At 48.5% G+C, this 16825-nt stretch overlaps 2 protein-coding genes across 2 annotated transcripts; both read left to right on the forward strand.

Annotated features, from left to right (window-relative positions):
• Positions 1–7048: 7048 nt before the first annotated feature.
• On the forward strand, positions 7049–8910 carry LOC149341568 (uncharacterized). Its single transcript, XM_089541996.1, has 3 exons — positions 7049–7279; positions 8070–8246; positions 8776–8910. Exons 1-3 carry the CDS (start codon positions 7184–7186, stop codon positions 8908–8910), a joined length of 408 nt encoding a protein of 135 aa, XP_089398122.1. The 5' UTR covers positions 7049–7183.
• A 295-nt stretch (positions 8911–9205) lies between these two features.
• Positions 9206–11285, forward strand: LOC149341569 (recQ-mediated genome instability protein 1-like). Its single transcript, XM_089541997.1, has one exon. It carries the CDS (start codon positions 9362–9364, stop codon positions 10973–10975), a length of 1614 nt encoding a protein of 537 aa, XP_089398123.1. The 5' UTR covers positions 9206–9361; the 3' UTR covers positions 10976–11285.
• The last annotated feature ends 5540 nt before the right edge of the window (positions 11286–16825 follow it).

Genomic DNA, 16825 nt, shown 5'->3' on the forward strand with positions numbered 1-16825 from the left:
TTAAAACCTTACTTTGCCAGAACTAACATATTCAAATTCTCTTTTTTTCCCCGCACTATTAACGAGTGGAATCAGTTGCCACCATCATCAACAGTTGACATTGATGCCATTGAACAGGCCGTTCATTGATTTTTTTTTTTTTAACTTGCCTTGTACTTTTTGTTTTGTGCTTTTTTGTATTGTGTTTATTGTGCCCCTCCTGCCAGGGCCCTTCACTGGGCCTGCAGTATGTCCTAAATAAATAAATAAATAAGCATTAGAATTACAAAAAACAAATGACTGTGGCGATGCCTTTCGAGAATTCCGGCAATTGCGGGTGGTGAAGTGAATCCCCCTTTTTACAAGGTGCGCCTCTTGTCCTCCAGCTCTACTGGTTGAAAGTAAAACCGCCAGCTCCTTCTGCACATGCCAGGTAATGTTACCGAGAGGCGCATGCAATGTCAGGTGGCGGCAGCTGTCAAGCACACATTTGCCACTTCGCAAGTGCAGCCAGCTCCTTTTTAAACCAGATCACACCTGCATTTCCCATGTGCGTTTGTTTTCAACCAGTAGCAGACGAATTTTCACCACTACCAAGCGAGCGACATATTTGTGAAAAAGACTAATTCTTTTCTGGCCACGACTGGATCATTGTCTTCACGCGCAGCGCTATTTTGACCACCTAAATAGAAAAACTCGCAACTGTTGAGATGCAAGCATATGATTTGCTTCACTGATTCCGCATGCCACCCAGTCAGAAATTTCAGCAGCTTAAGCCAAACACAAGATATCAGGGACCGCGGCAGTCGCATTTCAATTAAGGCAGAATACCAGAGGCTCGCGTATTGCGCGATGTCAGTGCACGTTAAAGAACCCCAGATGGTCGAAATTTCCGGAGCCCTTCACTACGGCGTCCCTCATAGCCTGAGTTGCTTTGGAACGTTAAACACCATAAAACAAACCAAAACCAAATGATGTCAGGGTGGGCCATGGCTGGCCACTACCATGTCGGCCAGTGGTTGAAAAAAGCCAAACAACCGACCACTGATAAATGATTAGGCAGTAGTTGACTGCTGACGCATTGGCAAGTAAACAAAGCCCAACACTGGGCTATCGTTGGCCACCATACCACGTCGGTCAGAGACAATTACTTGTGCAAATGAGTTGGGCACAGCCAGTTGTCGAAACACTATGTTATCTTCATGGTGCTAGAGCCGGCTGCTCACCCTTTGTAAGAGAAATTTGCTGTTGCTGCGTATAATTATGGCCATATGATATTCTAACAAAACAGAGTGGTAGCAGATAATATTAAGTCGTGAATCAGAGTTAGTTACAGACTAGCAGCTGATATTTTTCAGCTTCTTCTGAGAAATACATGAACATTCGTTACCTTCAGGCAGTGTATGTATCTTATGCTAATACATTATTAGTTTGGCCACCGCGGTGGCTCAGTGGTTGTATTGCTGACCCAAAAGACGCGGGTTCGATCCCAGCTGCGGCGGTCGAATTTCGATGGAGGCGAAATTCTAGAGGCCTGTGTACTGTGTGATGCCAGTGAACGTTAAAGAATCCCAGGTGGTCGAAATTTCCGGAGCCCGTCACTACGGCGTCTCTCATAGCCTGAGTTGCTTTGGAACGTTAAACCCCATAAACCAACCAACGTTCTTAGTTTGTCCGGGTACTCTAAATGACAAATATTTTTCCAACAATCAGGATGAGAGGTTTATCTTGAGCTGCAACAACGCCGCATACCTCACCCCCCCCCCCCCTAGCATGAAAGTCTACGGCAGGAAGTGGGAGACTGGATTGTAAAGCTTTATTTCCAACAGTTTGAGGCCCCTCGCCTAAACGACGGTAAGAAGATCATGGCTCCTTGCGGCGTCTTCGGCCAGTTGGACGACCTTTGTTTGAGTCTCCGGATCAGAACTGAGTAGGAGAGTCTCCCATTGGTCGAGTGACTTTAATTTTTTTTTCTCTCCAGGGGGGCAAGTTGTCGTTCCCAAAGAATATGGATGAGATCCGTTTTGTCGTTGCATAGCTTGCACTCATTTGAATATTGTCCCGGATGATAGAGATGACACATAATTGGGTTCGGGAATGTATGAGTTTTGAGACGGCACTGAGAGGTGGCCTGACTCAGAAAAAAAGGGGGGGGGGGAGGGCACGTACCACAACCATGGCATCACTGAGATTCTTCGCTCATGCTTTCTTGCGAGCATGTCCGAGAGTTGTCTTTTTTTTCCTCTCGTTTGGCAGCAGTGGGAATAGACGCAGGGCTTAAATTAAGTCATTGTTGTCTGAGGTCTCAGACCCCCCCCCCACTAGTAGTCACAGGGAATCTCAGATCCACCATGCTGGAATGCATCAACTGCATGAATGCGAAGCAGGGAACCATTTTTGTACTTATTGTCAGTGCATGGTGATCGGAACATCTCTTCTTTTGGCTTAGAAAATTGCACTGTGGTTTTAGTAAAAATAATTAACGTGTTTTCTGAAACCTGAGATGGAGAAAAATAAATAGTTGGCAGCACTACACAACGTTCGGCAGAAAAAGGGAAACCCATGTCTTTGCATAACGTACCAATCGGTCGAGAGCTGGCCTCCCAGTTCCAATTCTGTACTGGCTGCATAGCAATGAGAACAGTGGCAGAGCTTGGCGATCACCTGGTTCAGGCCTGTGCCATAAACGGAGCAGACAGCGATCTTTAAAAATGATACCTCCTCTTTGTATAAAAACGTGTAAAACAGGCCACCAGCTGCTTACTCTTGATCCCTTTTTATTTTTCTTTCCACCTGACCTCGAACCACTAGAGAACCCCTTCGATGGAGCCAGACTTTAAAAGGATGGAGACACCAGATTTTTAGTTTGTTTGTTTCAAATGTTGCGTATTCCACCAGGACACGTGATACACGCTCCGTGATTCATATATGCGCTGTAAGTAATTTATTATTTCATTATTTATACTGAGCGATTTCGGTTTCGTTTCTGAGCGTCGGGCTTGAAGTCACAACCAGAGAAGGTTGGGTTTGGTTAATGGGGTTTAATGTCTCAAAGCGACTCGGGCTATGACGGGCACCGTATAGTGAAGAGCTCCAGATAATTTCGACCACCTGAGGTTCTTAAACGTGCTCTGACATCGCATAGTACACGGACCCCTAGCATTTCGCCTCCATTGAAATGCGACCGCCACGGCCGGGATCGAACCAGCCTACTTGGGGCCAGCAGCAAAGCACCATAACCATCTTGAAAGAATGTCGTACGCCAAAAAAAGGACGAAACAGAAAGGAATAACACAGAACAGGAAAGATGCGCCTCTTTCCTGTTCTGTGTTATTCCTTCCTGTTTCGTCCTTTTTTTGGCGTACGACATTCTTTCAAGACGATGTACCAACTAACCCGTCAAAAAGTTCTACTACTCCATAACCACTGAGCCACCGCGGCGGCTCAACCAGGGAAGAGCAGTAACCTTGGTCACGTGGGCTCCAAAAGTTGTGACCACGAGTACTGCGTCGACTGCTCACGCACACATGCTGTGCATACTAGCACCTTTCAAAATGCTGGCAAGCTTGATTGGTACTGCGATATGGTGAGAAAAGCCAAGCGAGAGCATGACGACACCAACCAAGTGGCTCGCTGGGTCCAATCTCGGTCGACATACTGTGCGTATGCCAACGCGGTTTCTGCGTTGTGTTTCACTTTGCCAAACTACGCCGAGGCTGATGTTCGGCGGGCGTCTGTTTTTTCTTTTTTTTTTCACAACTGAGAGAGAGAGACTCGATATCCCAATAAAATCAAATGTAGGTTGTTATTGGGACTGATCACAGCCCAGCCTCAGCCAGGTTGGTCCTCGAGCTGAGCACTGTGTCAGCAATTAGGCATATCTACCCGTGCAGGAGAGTGAATGCGGCAGAAGGCTCCTTGGCAAGCCTGTAACCCGCCAGCCGCCACAGTATTGTGAAGGTGGAAACTAAACGCCCTAACCGAGAGGTGTTCAGGCTCAAAAGGAGCTGCGCAGAGAAGATGTCATAGCTTGTAAGGTGTCTTCCTAATAGGCGTGCGGAGGGGTTCAAGCCGTTTCCAGAAGACGTGAAATGGAAGGCAGTGGCAGACTTTGTCTCCTTCAGCACGCCTTGGGTCGAAAGGTCGGATGTCATTGTCGGATTTTCTCGACAACCGGATTACCTCGCTCGTGTGGCCGTGACGCATGGAGTAAGGAAAACTCAGAAGATAGGATAGGATAGGAAAACATTTAATGTCCAACAGACAGAGGGCAGCCAGAGGGCTACCCGCCTAGACGACGGCCGAAAGGTCTTGACTCTCGGCGGCGGCTTCGACCAGTCGGACGAGTTGTAGCTGAGTCACCGGGTCGGAGCTCAGTAATAAGGTCTCCGATTGGTCTTTCGTGTTTATACCTCGTCCCTACCGGGGGGCATGAGGACATTCCCATAGTATGTGGTCCAAGGTGGCCCTAAGTTCGCAGTTGCGCATTTGTCTGAAAATTGCCCTGGGTATACATAAGACTCCAGAGGGCCGGGTTTGGAAAGATGTAAGTTTGTAACCGGCGCCAGTTGATGGCTTCTGGACAAGGATGTATCCGCTGGAGGAAGTCTAGCTTGTTGCAAACGATAGCGCTGTGTAATTTCTCTGTCACCATGCGATCCCTGTCTGTAAAGACCACCTCGCTCGGGTCCGCCCGGAAGGAAAAGCCTCAGGCGAACTCGTGGGCCGTCTCATTACCAGGCAGGGATGCATGTGCTGGTGTCCAGACTAGTGTGATTTTCCGGTCTATTACATGACGGCTTAGAGTTGTATTCGTAAGAGGGGAGACCCGGCCCCTGCTGAAATTTAGTATGGCAACTTTGGAGTCACTGATGATGTACCTCGCTTTTGTGCCTACACAAGCCAGTGATGGCAGCTTCCTCTGCAGCCTCTGGGTTACCCGAGAGTATGGAGGCACTTATTTTGAGGAGTTGTTTATTACTGACGACCGCGACGGTCATCGTGTTCTTACCATACTCAGCAGCGTCCACATAGACCACGTTGTCTTTGTAGGAGCGGAAGCGTTTCTCTAGCGCCTCTGCCCGTTGGCCCGGCACACTGAGTCATGAATAGGATGCATATTCCTCGGTAATGGGGGTACAACTATATTGTCCCGAGCTTCTCCGAGCATGTCAACTTTGGCGGTTGTTCTGTTATCTCGGCTCATATGGAGTTTGTCTAGAATGGCCCTGCCGGTTGTGGTCCCGGCTAAGCGTTCGATTTGGGACGTTCTCACTGCTTCCGTAATTTCTTCCAGGGAATGCATGCCTAGCTCTAGGAGGCGGTACGGATGGGCAATCCTAGAACTTGATCGTGCACCACCTGATAATCTTTTCCTTTTATGAAACTTGAAGATCAAGGAAGGGGGCAGCATACGAGATACGGCTAACTACGAACGCCTGTACCAGCCGATTCTGCTCTAACTCAGAAGAAGCCCTCGCTGTCCGAGCCGCGCGCAAAAAAGTGCGCCGGAAGTCACGCGCTTTCGCGCCGCGACGGCAGCCAAGTAGGGGAGCGGGGGCATACCTGCCAACCTGAAGGCTTTCAAATTCATAAAACCTTCGCTACCAGCACACATTTTTTTTTTTTAAATTGTCGCGATGCGTCGCTTCTTTCGACGCGGCAGCGCTGGAGCTTCACACGTGGCGTCGCACGTGACGAAACGCAGAAAAGGCGAGCAGCACGTGACGAGCGCGTAATTTCGGCGCGCTGGAAGAGTGGAAATACCACGCGGATACAATCGAGGGAAGCGCGCATATTGGTTTCATAGCCTTGCCGGAGCGGCATTTAAGACGCCTTAATAAGTAAACAAGCGAACAAAAAAATGTCCGCGACAACGCAGTCGTCATTCTCTACGGCGTGTAGCTCGGCTGGCTGTCTGAAAAGCGCAGCGGATAGCCGCCGCAGATCCGGGCTGGCGGCGAAGCTCCGAAAACGAAACTACGCAGCCAAACTGTCTATCGGCCTATCGCCGGAGGCCTGCCGATCGTCAAAGCACCTGCAGTGGCGCGCATGTCTGAGCTGCGCCGGAAGCAAGTTAACATGCAGTTGAGACCTGGGGAATAATATCTGGGCGACCTGTTTGTCGAACAGGTCATACCGTTACATGGCGGCATCACTTCAGGAGCCCGTGGTATTTTAATAGAATTTAAAACGTTCTTCGCAAATAAAATTTATGTTATGTAAAATTTGAGGCACGATTCGTAAAATTGTTATACGAGTCCAAAATCGTACATATTACGGAAAATTCGGAAGAGTTGGCAGGTATGCAGGGGCAGCCGGCTTCAAACAATGTGACGTAACCGCCTCTCCTGAGTTCTTTCCTTCCTCCATGCCGCGACGCGATGCAACCGCCGCCGTGTTGTTGCGAGCCATGGTTGCCTGCATACGGGCAAATGTGTGAATAGAGCGGGCTTGGACTTACCTTTGTTGAAGGGAGAGCCGATGCCGAGAGTTGCAAGTGAGGGCCCATAGACAGGTTAAAAAAAATCATTTTTGGTGACGACCTAAATCAAGTGGAAAACAGAAGAAAAAGAAGCAATGGAAAAAAAGCGTTCAAGAGAAACGACAGCGCACTGCAGTGACCCAGCACATGCCCAAAGTGTTCCACACCGGCCGCAGAGGTGAATGTTCGCCTGTTGTGGACTTCAGCAGGGAAGGGCTTCAAAGACACGAATATTACAGGAAGTGCGACTCACGGCCAGACGGGAGGAAGAATTCTCCAAGTGGCTGACGGGCAACAATAAGAGGGGCCAGCCTGCTCAGGTTACTGCATGAAAATTGCCTACACGACTTTCTATATAGTATATAGCATGCAGCCAGCCCAAATGATCCCTTACGGCAAGCATTTGCATAAAAAAAAAGAACTATGCTTACGAGACTAGCGGCGGGGTGAGGGAAATGAATGAATGAAGGAAAAACTTTTACTGCTTAATAGAGGTCTTAGCGTGGGGCCAGCAGCAACACTTTTTAGCAATGACGATCGTTGACTATCGGTAACATAATTTACACTAGCGATCGTCGTTTTCGCTTTCGTGCGCGTGTAGTGCTCTTGAAGCACGCGCACTCCAGTGCCTGGTCAGCAGCAGCGTCGGAGGTTCGACACAGCATGCGTGGCTCGCGTCGGGCCGCCTCGTACCCATGGTAGCCACCGCCGAGCCCGCCTATGAACCTGGACGACAGGAACAGGCTGACCGAGTTTAGCCGCAACTTCAGCGAGTCGTCTATGTACGCCTCCTATGTGACGGCCTGGAACAGAGTGGTAAGCCTGACTCTCTTCTGACCCCGCGGTTGGGTGCGCTGAGAGGAACCTCCCGTTATGGATACCATTGTTGGGAGCCGCGATGAACGTGACAATTAGCCTGGCCACGTAAACAAAGGAGGCCTTTTGCACACAAGTGCACCTTGACAGCGCCAGTCTAGAGCCGATCTCATCCGCAGCCCTTCTCAGTTGAGCAGCTACCTGACTGCTAACGCTCGAATTCGTTAGGTAATTGCAGGGGCCTATCCTGCGCCGGATTCCCATTCTTGGGGAGCGTTAAGAAAATTGTGGAATGGGTACTGCGAAGCCAGCCGTGCAGTTGCAAGCGCAGAGTGAAAGAGAGGAGTATGTGCGAGCCGTCTGAGAAAAATATTCGAAGCTTCAGGGTGTTAGGAGTGAGTTATAGGTGCGTTTAATTGTTTTGGATGTTAAGGAGGACGATGGGTGTTCTGTGAGATCAGCAATGGGTCTCCCTAACTGCTTTGGTCGGTAGTGTTTTCTAGCCGTAGCTGTGGACACTCGATACCCCATATGCACGAGGGGTTCACAGGCTAGTGATCACAAGGGTGATCAAAGGTGATCGAGCGTGGTAGCTTGTCGTCAACGAGAAGCGCTGACAACGCCACGTGATGCAGACAAACCGAGGGCTACCGTCTTGACTTCACAGTTGTTCCCGTTGACATTGCACCTGGAGGTTATAATTAGCTCGGAGACACTTCAAAACTATAGCAGCACTCAGTGACTGGCTGGACGAGCCGCTATGCCTATGATTCTGGTGCACGCGGCGCAGGTTTTGTGCTACGAGGGAAGCGAATCTACCCCGCAAGGCAAGGGCTGGGGTATGGACCGGCTAACAGCGATTCGCAACTTCTTCCGCCGCTGGTTCTGCCGCAACAAGGATGTCGCCGCAGCCGCCGGTCAGAACGCAGACCATGCGCTGTCCCCGGCCGGTGGCGCCGCCAACCCCGTGAGCTCCTTCATTTTCCCGAACCTGTTTGAAGCGCCGCGCTCTTTTTGTCTTCGTATCATCGCCTCATGGTTGAGTTTCGTCGTCGAACATGGCATAGTCGCTCACCTGAATAGGTAGTCCGCCTGTTTGCTTTGCGCCATTGGCACCTGTAAAATGCTATTCGACCTTCAGAGAGGCTCCTAGATCTCTATTTGGAAGTCCCCACTAAATCACGTTTATGTGCTGTATTGAACAAATTTTGCTTAAAGTATGAATATTTAAGAACTTGCGCAACTGCCCTTTCTAGTGCAACACCGGCGCTTAAGCCGATAAACACGGTAATTATGCCATGATTAGAAATGTACATCCCCATGGGGCTTCTCCTTACGCCAACCTGGTCGCAAAGCGCTTTTACACCGCCGAACGAGTGATTGCCAGGATGTTCTGTAACAGGCGACTGCTACCTGCATGAGTAACGCTGTGCTTTATTTTCTGCTTTTTTTTTTCATTTCTTAAGTTACTGATAATCAAATTATTCTTCTTCAAGGCAATCGCGGCCAACAAACATGACGAACAGCTTGGAGATCACAAGGATCCCAACGACGACTACCAGAACCAGGTTTCGAGACCGGCGCAGCTGAAGAGCCCATTCACGCACAGTCTCAAGTGTGGACAGTTCTAGGTTCAGCTGGCGTTGCTTTTACAGCTGCCTCGGATTTGCTGCGCGTTCTTCCGCGAGTTGTGCGAAGGGAACCATGTCAAAAATGCCGCCCACTGAGACTACTTTCAGCAGCAGGCTATAGATGGCGCCTCATGCTTAATAAAAAAATCTTTGTTTCAGTTTTTACAACGTCTTTTAGTGATTTCTTTTTCGGATGCGCGCGTAAAAGCAAAATATTTTATTATACAAATTGCGGCAAATTTATTTTTAGCCCACATGCGAAACTAAACCATCGCCCTCCAAGCGGTATGCGGTTTCATGCAGAACGCGGCAAGCGCGGTTTGTTTTGCTGCGAGTATTTCTTCTGCCTGATGTTCTAAAGTGGTTAGACACTGCGTGTCCTTGTGTCAGGTGCGCATAATATGTAGGTGAACTTGGTTAAGTACGTCGGTGAACTGAAGTGGTGTGCGTCATGGATCAGTTGGACGATCTCGCCGAAAGGTTCGCGCAACAGCACATCAAAGTCAACCGTAGTTGGTTGCAGGCTTGCATCCGCTACGTTGAAGCTGAAAGAGCCTCGTCTACGCAAGCATCGGCATTTGGCGGTGACCTGTACAAGCACCTGTACTATCAACTTTTGCTGACAAATCTCTGGGAACTGGGTATGACATGCCTGCCCGAGAGCGCAGTCTCCGCGCACAAATTGGTGCTGAAGGGTTCATACTTTCTCCAAGTAGAGAGCGTGCACGACGTGAGCCAGCCGGCATACTCTCAGCTTCTCAAGATCACAAATACAGAAAACGAAAACACCGGCGTTCGGGCGGACCCGGACGAGAAACCGTTCGCGTGGCAGGCACGCCCGAAGAGAATGCTCAAGCTCGACGTGACCGACGGCACTCGGCACATGCAGGCAATCGAGTTTGAACCGGTACGATGCATGAGCGTCGACATGCGACCTGGCATCAAGATCTTAGTCACTGGCCCCGTTGAGTGCCGGCGCGGCTTGATGTTTCTTCGGGCGGACAACGTCCGCATTCTCGGCGGTGCGGTCGAACCCCTCTTGCAAGACAACTGTCAAGAGGCCCTGCTCTGCCGAGTGTTGGGTCGCGATCCTTCCCACTTTTCCGACTTGGCACCGCCCCGACGGACTGTCACTCCCGCCTTAAGTGTGGACGAGGTCGCAAATCACCATAGTAGTGACAATCAAACCTCTGATCAGCCTGAGCGAGCTCGTGCACGTAATCTGTCATCATGGGGTGGACGCGATTTCCACCACGATGACAGCAGAGCGACCACGATACCCATGGCCAACAGCAACTCGACAACAGTTCGAATGTCCAGTTCTGCAGTCGATGTAGATAATGCATGGGATAGAGCTGGTAGTGCAGATATGGACCCTGATGATGTCTTGATGAGCCAGATTGATCTGGGAAAACTAGGGCCAGAAATTGAAATGCAGGACTGCATTGATGACGAAGTTGATGAAGACCTTCTTCGGGAACAACTTGACTTCCAAGCACAGGCGGCAGATGCTGGAGCATTGCAGGATGTTTCAGATTCTGATAAACTCGTTACTGAACCAAACATTGAGCCGCAGCCTAGTACTTCTACTCGTGACGGTAGGCCAAGTCATGAAAACCGCAGTGAGCAGCCCCAGGAACGACCTGTTGACGAAGGGCCAGCAGCATCTCTGCCATACACACGTCTGAGCTCTGTGCTCAAGGACGGCAAACAGCCGGACACGTCGGAGGTGGTGATTATTAAGGGCTACATTGCCATGCCTACGAGCAAGTTGAAGGTTAGCCCTGAAGAACAGTGGCAGCTTTCTGCCATCATCACTGATGACACGGCTTCTCTGGAAGTAGACATTGACAATGCTCTGTTGTCAAATTGGATGGGCTTAACTGCACCAGAGGCCAAGAAAAAACGCAAACTTTCGTCCAAATTTAAGGAGTTCTTTGCAGAAAAAGTGGGTGAATGTCAGGAGAAAATGAGGTCGCTAAATGGCCTGCTGACTGTTAGTTTTTCTGGCAATAAGGAGAAGCTCCCGGTGCTTCTTGACTACAATGAATGGAAACAGGACTGAGTGTTGTGCTGCACTTGCCACCTTGAGCTGTGAAAGTGTGTGTGGTTATGTTCACTGCGGACTGCTATGAACAAGCTTTGCCTTCTCAACACTCACACTCATAAGGTGTCACAGCTACTCGTGTTACACATGCCTATGTGTACCTCTCTTTGCTCGAGACAATGTGTACTGATGCTTCAAGACTTACTCCCGAGCATTGTCACATGTCATCTGTTTATCGCCTGTTTGTGCATGTGTCCTTGTTTTTGTAACTTACGACACTGTGATGGCTTGCATTATAATGACCGAGAAAAACTTACATCAACAATGACTCATTGTATGCCTTTCTGTTTTTGTAGGAAGTTGATTTTTTGAGCCAATTATACCAGTACTGGTAGGAATTAGTGGTAAGACTACCACTGGCTTTTTTCCTGGCTACCAACTACAAGAAAATGTGGGATTCTCATCCACAGTCTCAACCACACAATTCATATTTTCTGTGATTTTGTGTATAGCAAATGCTTGCATGATCTCTGTTTTCGCATAGTAGCAGTAAGCATTTGGTGGTAAAGTGATACATTTCATAAGTTACTAGATCTCATGATTCTTTTATTCTTATTTATGCACAACAGTAAGGTATTACCTATTTGCTTTTCATGCCTCATGAAAAATACTTGAGCTGATTTTAATACTTGTAAGGCGTATGGTACTATGGAGTGAGGCAGTTTTCTTCGGTCTTTGCTGATGAATGCTCAGGTGCATTTGACCTTTAGGGAGTGAGGGAGCCTCACTGAAAAAAACAAGCATGACTTAATGTTGCTACTCTGCTCCGATGCATATTTTCGTTTCATTGATTCATGCTTCCCGCGTACAGACGCGTTGCTCAAGAAACGGAGAGGTTCGCAGTACGGCACATAGGTGGCAGTACGTGCGCGTGTGCGCATCACGGAAGAAAGCGCTGTAACGTCTACCAAATAGCGACTGAGACCACCTGACTCTCGCTAGAGAAAGTGTGTCTGTGTGCGTGTGCATGGGCGTTTCGTTTCTCGACTTCACAAGGAGACAAGCGAGAGATAAAGAAGAAATCGTTGTCTGGAGTTTGAAACCATCCGGCTTGGATGCTATACGAACGACGCGCTTTGGATAGAATTTGAAACCTATGACAAAACAAGAAGCGTGATTTTTCGCATTAAGCATTACATACAAGCAAGAACCGGAGACTGTCAGGTTCCTTGCGCAGAACACAAGCTATAAAAGTTCGTCAGTCACTGTGATTTGAATTATAACTTTTAACCAACAAAGCTGCATTCTATTGATTCTATTCGTCTATAAATTAGTCCGCCGGCATGTGCGTTATGGAAGACTTCAACCCTTCAATACGCGCACCAAGCGCCCACCACGCGGCCGAATATACGCGTGCACACCAACCGATTCTCAGCCTTGCCAACACGCGCCCGTGTCTTCCGCGGCCCGCAAGGGCTTCAGGGCCTAGAGAGCGGACCTTGAAGGGACAATGTCTTAAAAGACAAGAATGCTTGTTAAGAATATGTAACTCCGTTTTTCTTGGCTGTGAAGCTGGTACGGGACGTTATAAAAAAAGGCGCACACCGGCAATTTCGTCGCTAGTACCCGTTTTGGTTGCCTTCGCCGCTCAGCTCACCAGCTCGAAAGCCACAACATTTCTCCGCATGGCAGCAGTGTCTTGTGGAGAATGTGTATATGCCATACCGAAGGCTTTGACGATGGCCGCGTTCTGGCCAACGGAAATATTTTTTCTTCCGTTTTCCGTTGCCTGGGCCTGTGGAGTCAGCGGGATCTCGATATCGCCAAGCACACCTAGGGCACTGCCAAATGGTTTCAAGCATGCGACCATGCTGCGATAACAAAAACTAAACTGTACATGGAAACTGAAAAGCAGCTCGCTCGCAGTGTAAGTTAGGTTAGGTTATTTTAGGTCAGGTTAGGATGGGCCTTGTGGAACGTGAGATTGGATGTTGGAGAACTCCTTCAAGGCGCAGCGGGCTTTGCGCATCGCACAGCGTGGTATCGTTCAGTGGTCCGCGCACCCAAATTGGCGAAGAAGGGAACACCAGAGTCAAATCACACGCCGAAGCTGACGAATCGCCCCGACAAATGCTCCATGCAGGCCCCACTTGAGGCGGAATATGTTTTCCGCATGTTTTGTGCGGTACTCGACAGAGCAGGTTATGCGTGGTGATTTCAGTTTGCCACGTCGAATGCGGTCCGAAAGACTTGGGCACCGCAGCAGGTCGTCATAGTCAAAAACGGCCGGTGAGGATCATTGGAAGTTCTTTATATCCCGTTGAAGTAAAATATTACTTTGCAAAAACGAGATATCAAACACATGTGTTGCCAAGGAAGCTTCCAAGGGGAATGGATATTTCTTCGATATATTCATTATTTCGCAAACCGTTTCGTTATAGCGAGGTTTTATTGCATATTTGCAGATGGCGTTGAAAATGTCGCGATGCAGTTAACATACGATTGTCGCGGTGAGATGAATGGCATCGAAGCGCCTCTGGGCGGACTCCGCGATGGATGGAAACTTTCCGCCAGGCAGACGAGACCTAATGTGAAAGTAGTATCGCATAACCACATGGCGGTACACTCGTTTACACCTCTCTCTCTCTTTCCCCGATTAGTGATGCCCGAATCACACCTTGCACATCGATGCATCACACATACACTCGCATCAAACCGCTCAAGTACAATGAACCATCTCAGAAATCAAATTAATATGGTTGAATTACCCATTCATTAATTAACATAGTCGTAATTAACTATCCACGCATCAGTGCATGCCCTCAAGACGCCACACCAAGTCAAAGACCACAGCGCGTTCACCAGGTCCACCTATATCTCTCTTAACTCGACGGGTGTTTGTGGCCTACAGGTTGCGCGCCCTTCTCGCAATCCAAGGGTCGCGGGTTTCAATCCCACCTCATTCGCCCCAATTTACTATTCACCGCAATTAGTTTAATTTGCATATAAAAAAGTCCTTAAGACGTTTACGACCAATCCGACCACGCTAGCACCAATTTATGTCTTGATAAGAGTCTATAAAAATTCGTTAAAAAAATGACGTGGGCCGAAATGTCACTTTTATAACGAATGGTCGGCGCTTGAAGAATTTCCGCCACAAGTCACGGTTGCCCTAAAGCGCACCAGTAGGACAGTTATTCAGCATGGCGAAGGGCGTCCCATCTTCAGGGAAAAATTTCGACGCCTTTGAAGCTCAGGTGACCATGAGATGCAGTAAACTGAGAAATCTGCAGTAAACTGAGAAATCTGAAATCATTTTAGCAGCTGCGGCGAGTGCACTTTCGTGTATATGTGAAAATAAAAAATAAACGCAATTAATTACTAAAGTAATTTTAATGTAACGTCGATACTGAATTACATTATCATTTACTGCTTACAAAAAGTATCGACATTACATTACATAAAAATTACTGTAATGTAATGTTGATAATTTTTGTGATCAGTAAATGATAATGCAATTCAATCACATTTTCGCAAATTTCATAAATTAATTGGTGATAATTGGATTACCTTTGAAAAGTAATATTGCCATGTATGGTTCATTGCCAAATTTGTTCCTGCTCATGCTAGAGTAGCACCTCTCGGGTTCACGATCAGCTCTTTTGTTATTTTTCTAACTACAGCTGAACGCCCAAGGCATAATTTCAAGTCATTTTCATGCTATTTCTTTTTCCTTTTTTCTCTGGTTCTTTTTTTCCTCTTCTTTTTCGCTACAGCCGCAGGGTCCAAGCTATGAGAGAGACAGAGATAGAGAAAAACTTAAGGCGCGAAGAACAGATGCATCGTTGGCGTGGTCCCACGCGAATATTTGCTTTTTAGTTTTAGCAAGAGAAAAGATGTACTTAGAGGAGGGCCTCACAGGATCACCCAATCAAAGTAACGAAATTCCTCCGCTTCCAGCGCACGTCATCAAAGTAGTTCATAAATTTACTTGGCATGCAACCTTCGCCTTCTTTAGTTGCGGAAGCACATAGACCTGATCGCAGGCTGGTTCCGTCCGCTTTCCCCGTAAAAAGTTATCCTAAAGCCAGCGCCATCTGCGCACAGCTCGGAAGGTCTCATTGTTTCTTCTGACCGGGCGAGCCACCGGATCAGTTTTCTTCACTTCGCGCAGATAACACGTAAAAATGTCCAAGCATTTCTCCATAAACGATGCGTAGCGTTAAGAAGACTGGCCAACGCATGTCTTCGCATCAGAGGCTCTTACGTCGTTTAAGGGTCCATTGTTCCTGCGGTCAGCTGGCCGGAATGTAGCAACGCGAAGGAAGATGAGTCTTGTGCGGTGGCGGGAGCGTGCACTTCCGGGAACGGCGGCTGCGTCCAAGGGCAGATCACTCCGGGCCACGAAGGTCCTTCAACCGCCCCCTCATCACAGGAAGCACTCTGCGAGGGGCACCGAGAGTGACGTGGGCGAGCCATCCTTGGGCACGGGAGACGACGACGGGTCAGGTGGAAGAACAAAACGCGCCCGCGGATTGTTTGACTCGGCAGGTCGTCAGAACGAACCGAATGGCGGCAGGCAGCCGGTGGGCGCCTCAGTAGAATCCACTGAAGAGGGCGCTGTCTTCTGGGCCGGCCTTCTCCGTTGCTACCAACGTTGCAGCTGGGAGTACAAGGTTTCTGAACGGATGAATGAGGCCCACATAGTGAAGCCCTCGGCTCGTCTCCTTCCTGGAAGTCAGAATGTGTGGAATTCATGCACTGAATTCTTAAGGTGGGGCGAGGGTCACCGGTGATGGAAAGAGCACGTCAGAACTCAAACTTTCCACAGCGTTCGGCTGCTCAGCAAAACTTTGCTGTTTCGATCCAGGCCTTGGAGGTCGTGTTTCGATGAGGCGCGAAGTGAGACAATTTCCTGTATTTCTGAGATTTCGGTGAACATGGACCCCAAGTAACAGAAACTGGTGAATCCACGAAACCTTACACTATATGCGGCTTGCCTCAGAACCCACGCTGTCCGCGGCTTTGGCTGAATAAAATTTAATTGCTATCTAAACTGTCACTTTTTTTTTCGAAAATTCACACAGTGTGTGCAGACTGTATTCACGAACCTCTCGCGAACCTCTTTAATAAAGGGGACAGAGGTTAGATTACAATGAACACATGATGACAAGAACGGGCAGAGCAAGTAGGTGCGCGCTGTCCAGTGGAGCTTTAGCGGCAGGGAGCAGATTATGTTCCCGTTTCCTTGCTAAGCAGCGCGGCACAGATTTACGGCAAGTAAGTCGACATAGATTCACAGCAATATTGCTTTGGTCTGCGCAGGCTGGCTCAGTCGTGCTTTACGGCCTTGCCGCAAAGTCCCAGAAAGTGCTTCTGGTCCACGCATACCGCTCGCGTCACAGCCGTTAAACAGCGCAATAAATGTTTTCTGAAGAGTTGCACGGCTGTAATTCATGGAGATCCAGTTTGTTTGCAACGCTCAAAAAAGGTTCAGGAAATTTTCAGATCAATCGGCAGAAATCTATAAAGGAAGTGAATAAGAACCCAATGAGAGAGTGAGAGAGAGAGATACTATAAAAGTAAAAATAAAAACGACAAAACAAAATCCTGCCTTTCACAGCCGCACATTCAGTCACCGATAACAACAAGCGCTTAAACCGGGCAAATAGCACATCACAGAGCATAATTACCGCTCAGATAAATCCGCGAACCTTTTAAGGCGGAGTTCTTGTGTGTGAAATAGTGAAAAATCACAATGTCTAAATTTGATGACAGGCAACGCAGCGGGCTATCACCATCCGCTCTGTGTGCACCAAACGTCCTGCTACGCCTGGTTTTAAGTTGTTTGCATCTTCACACAGTCGT

The sequence above is a fragment of the Amblyomma mixtum genome, chromosome 5 (genome assembly GCF_055824585.1).
Source record: "Amblyomma mixtum isolate Tamu chromosome 5, ASM5582458v1, whole genome shotgun sequence".
In the NCBI taxonomy this organism is placed as follows: Eukaryota; Metazoa; Arthropoda; class Arachnida; order Ixodida; family Ixodidae; genus Amblyomma; species Amblyomma mixtum.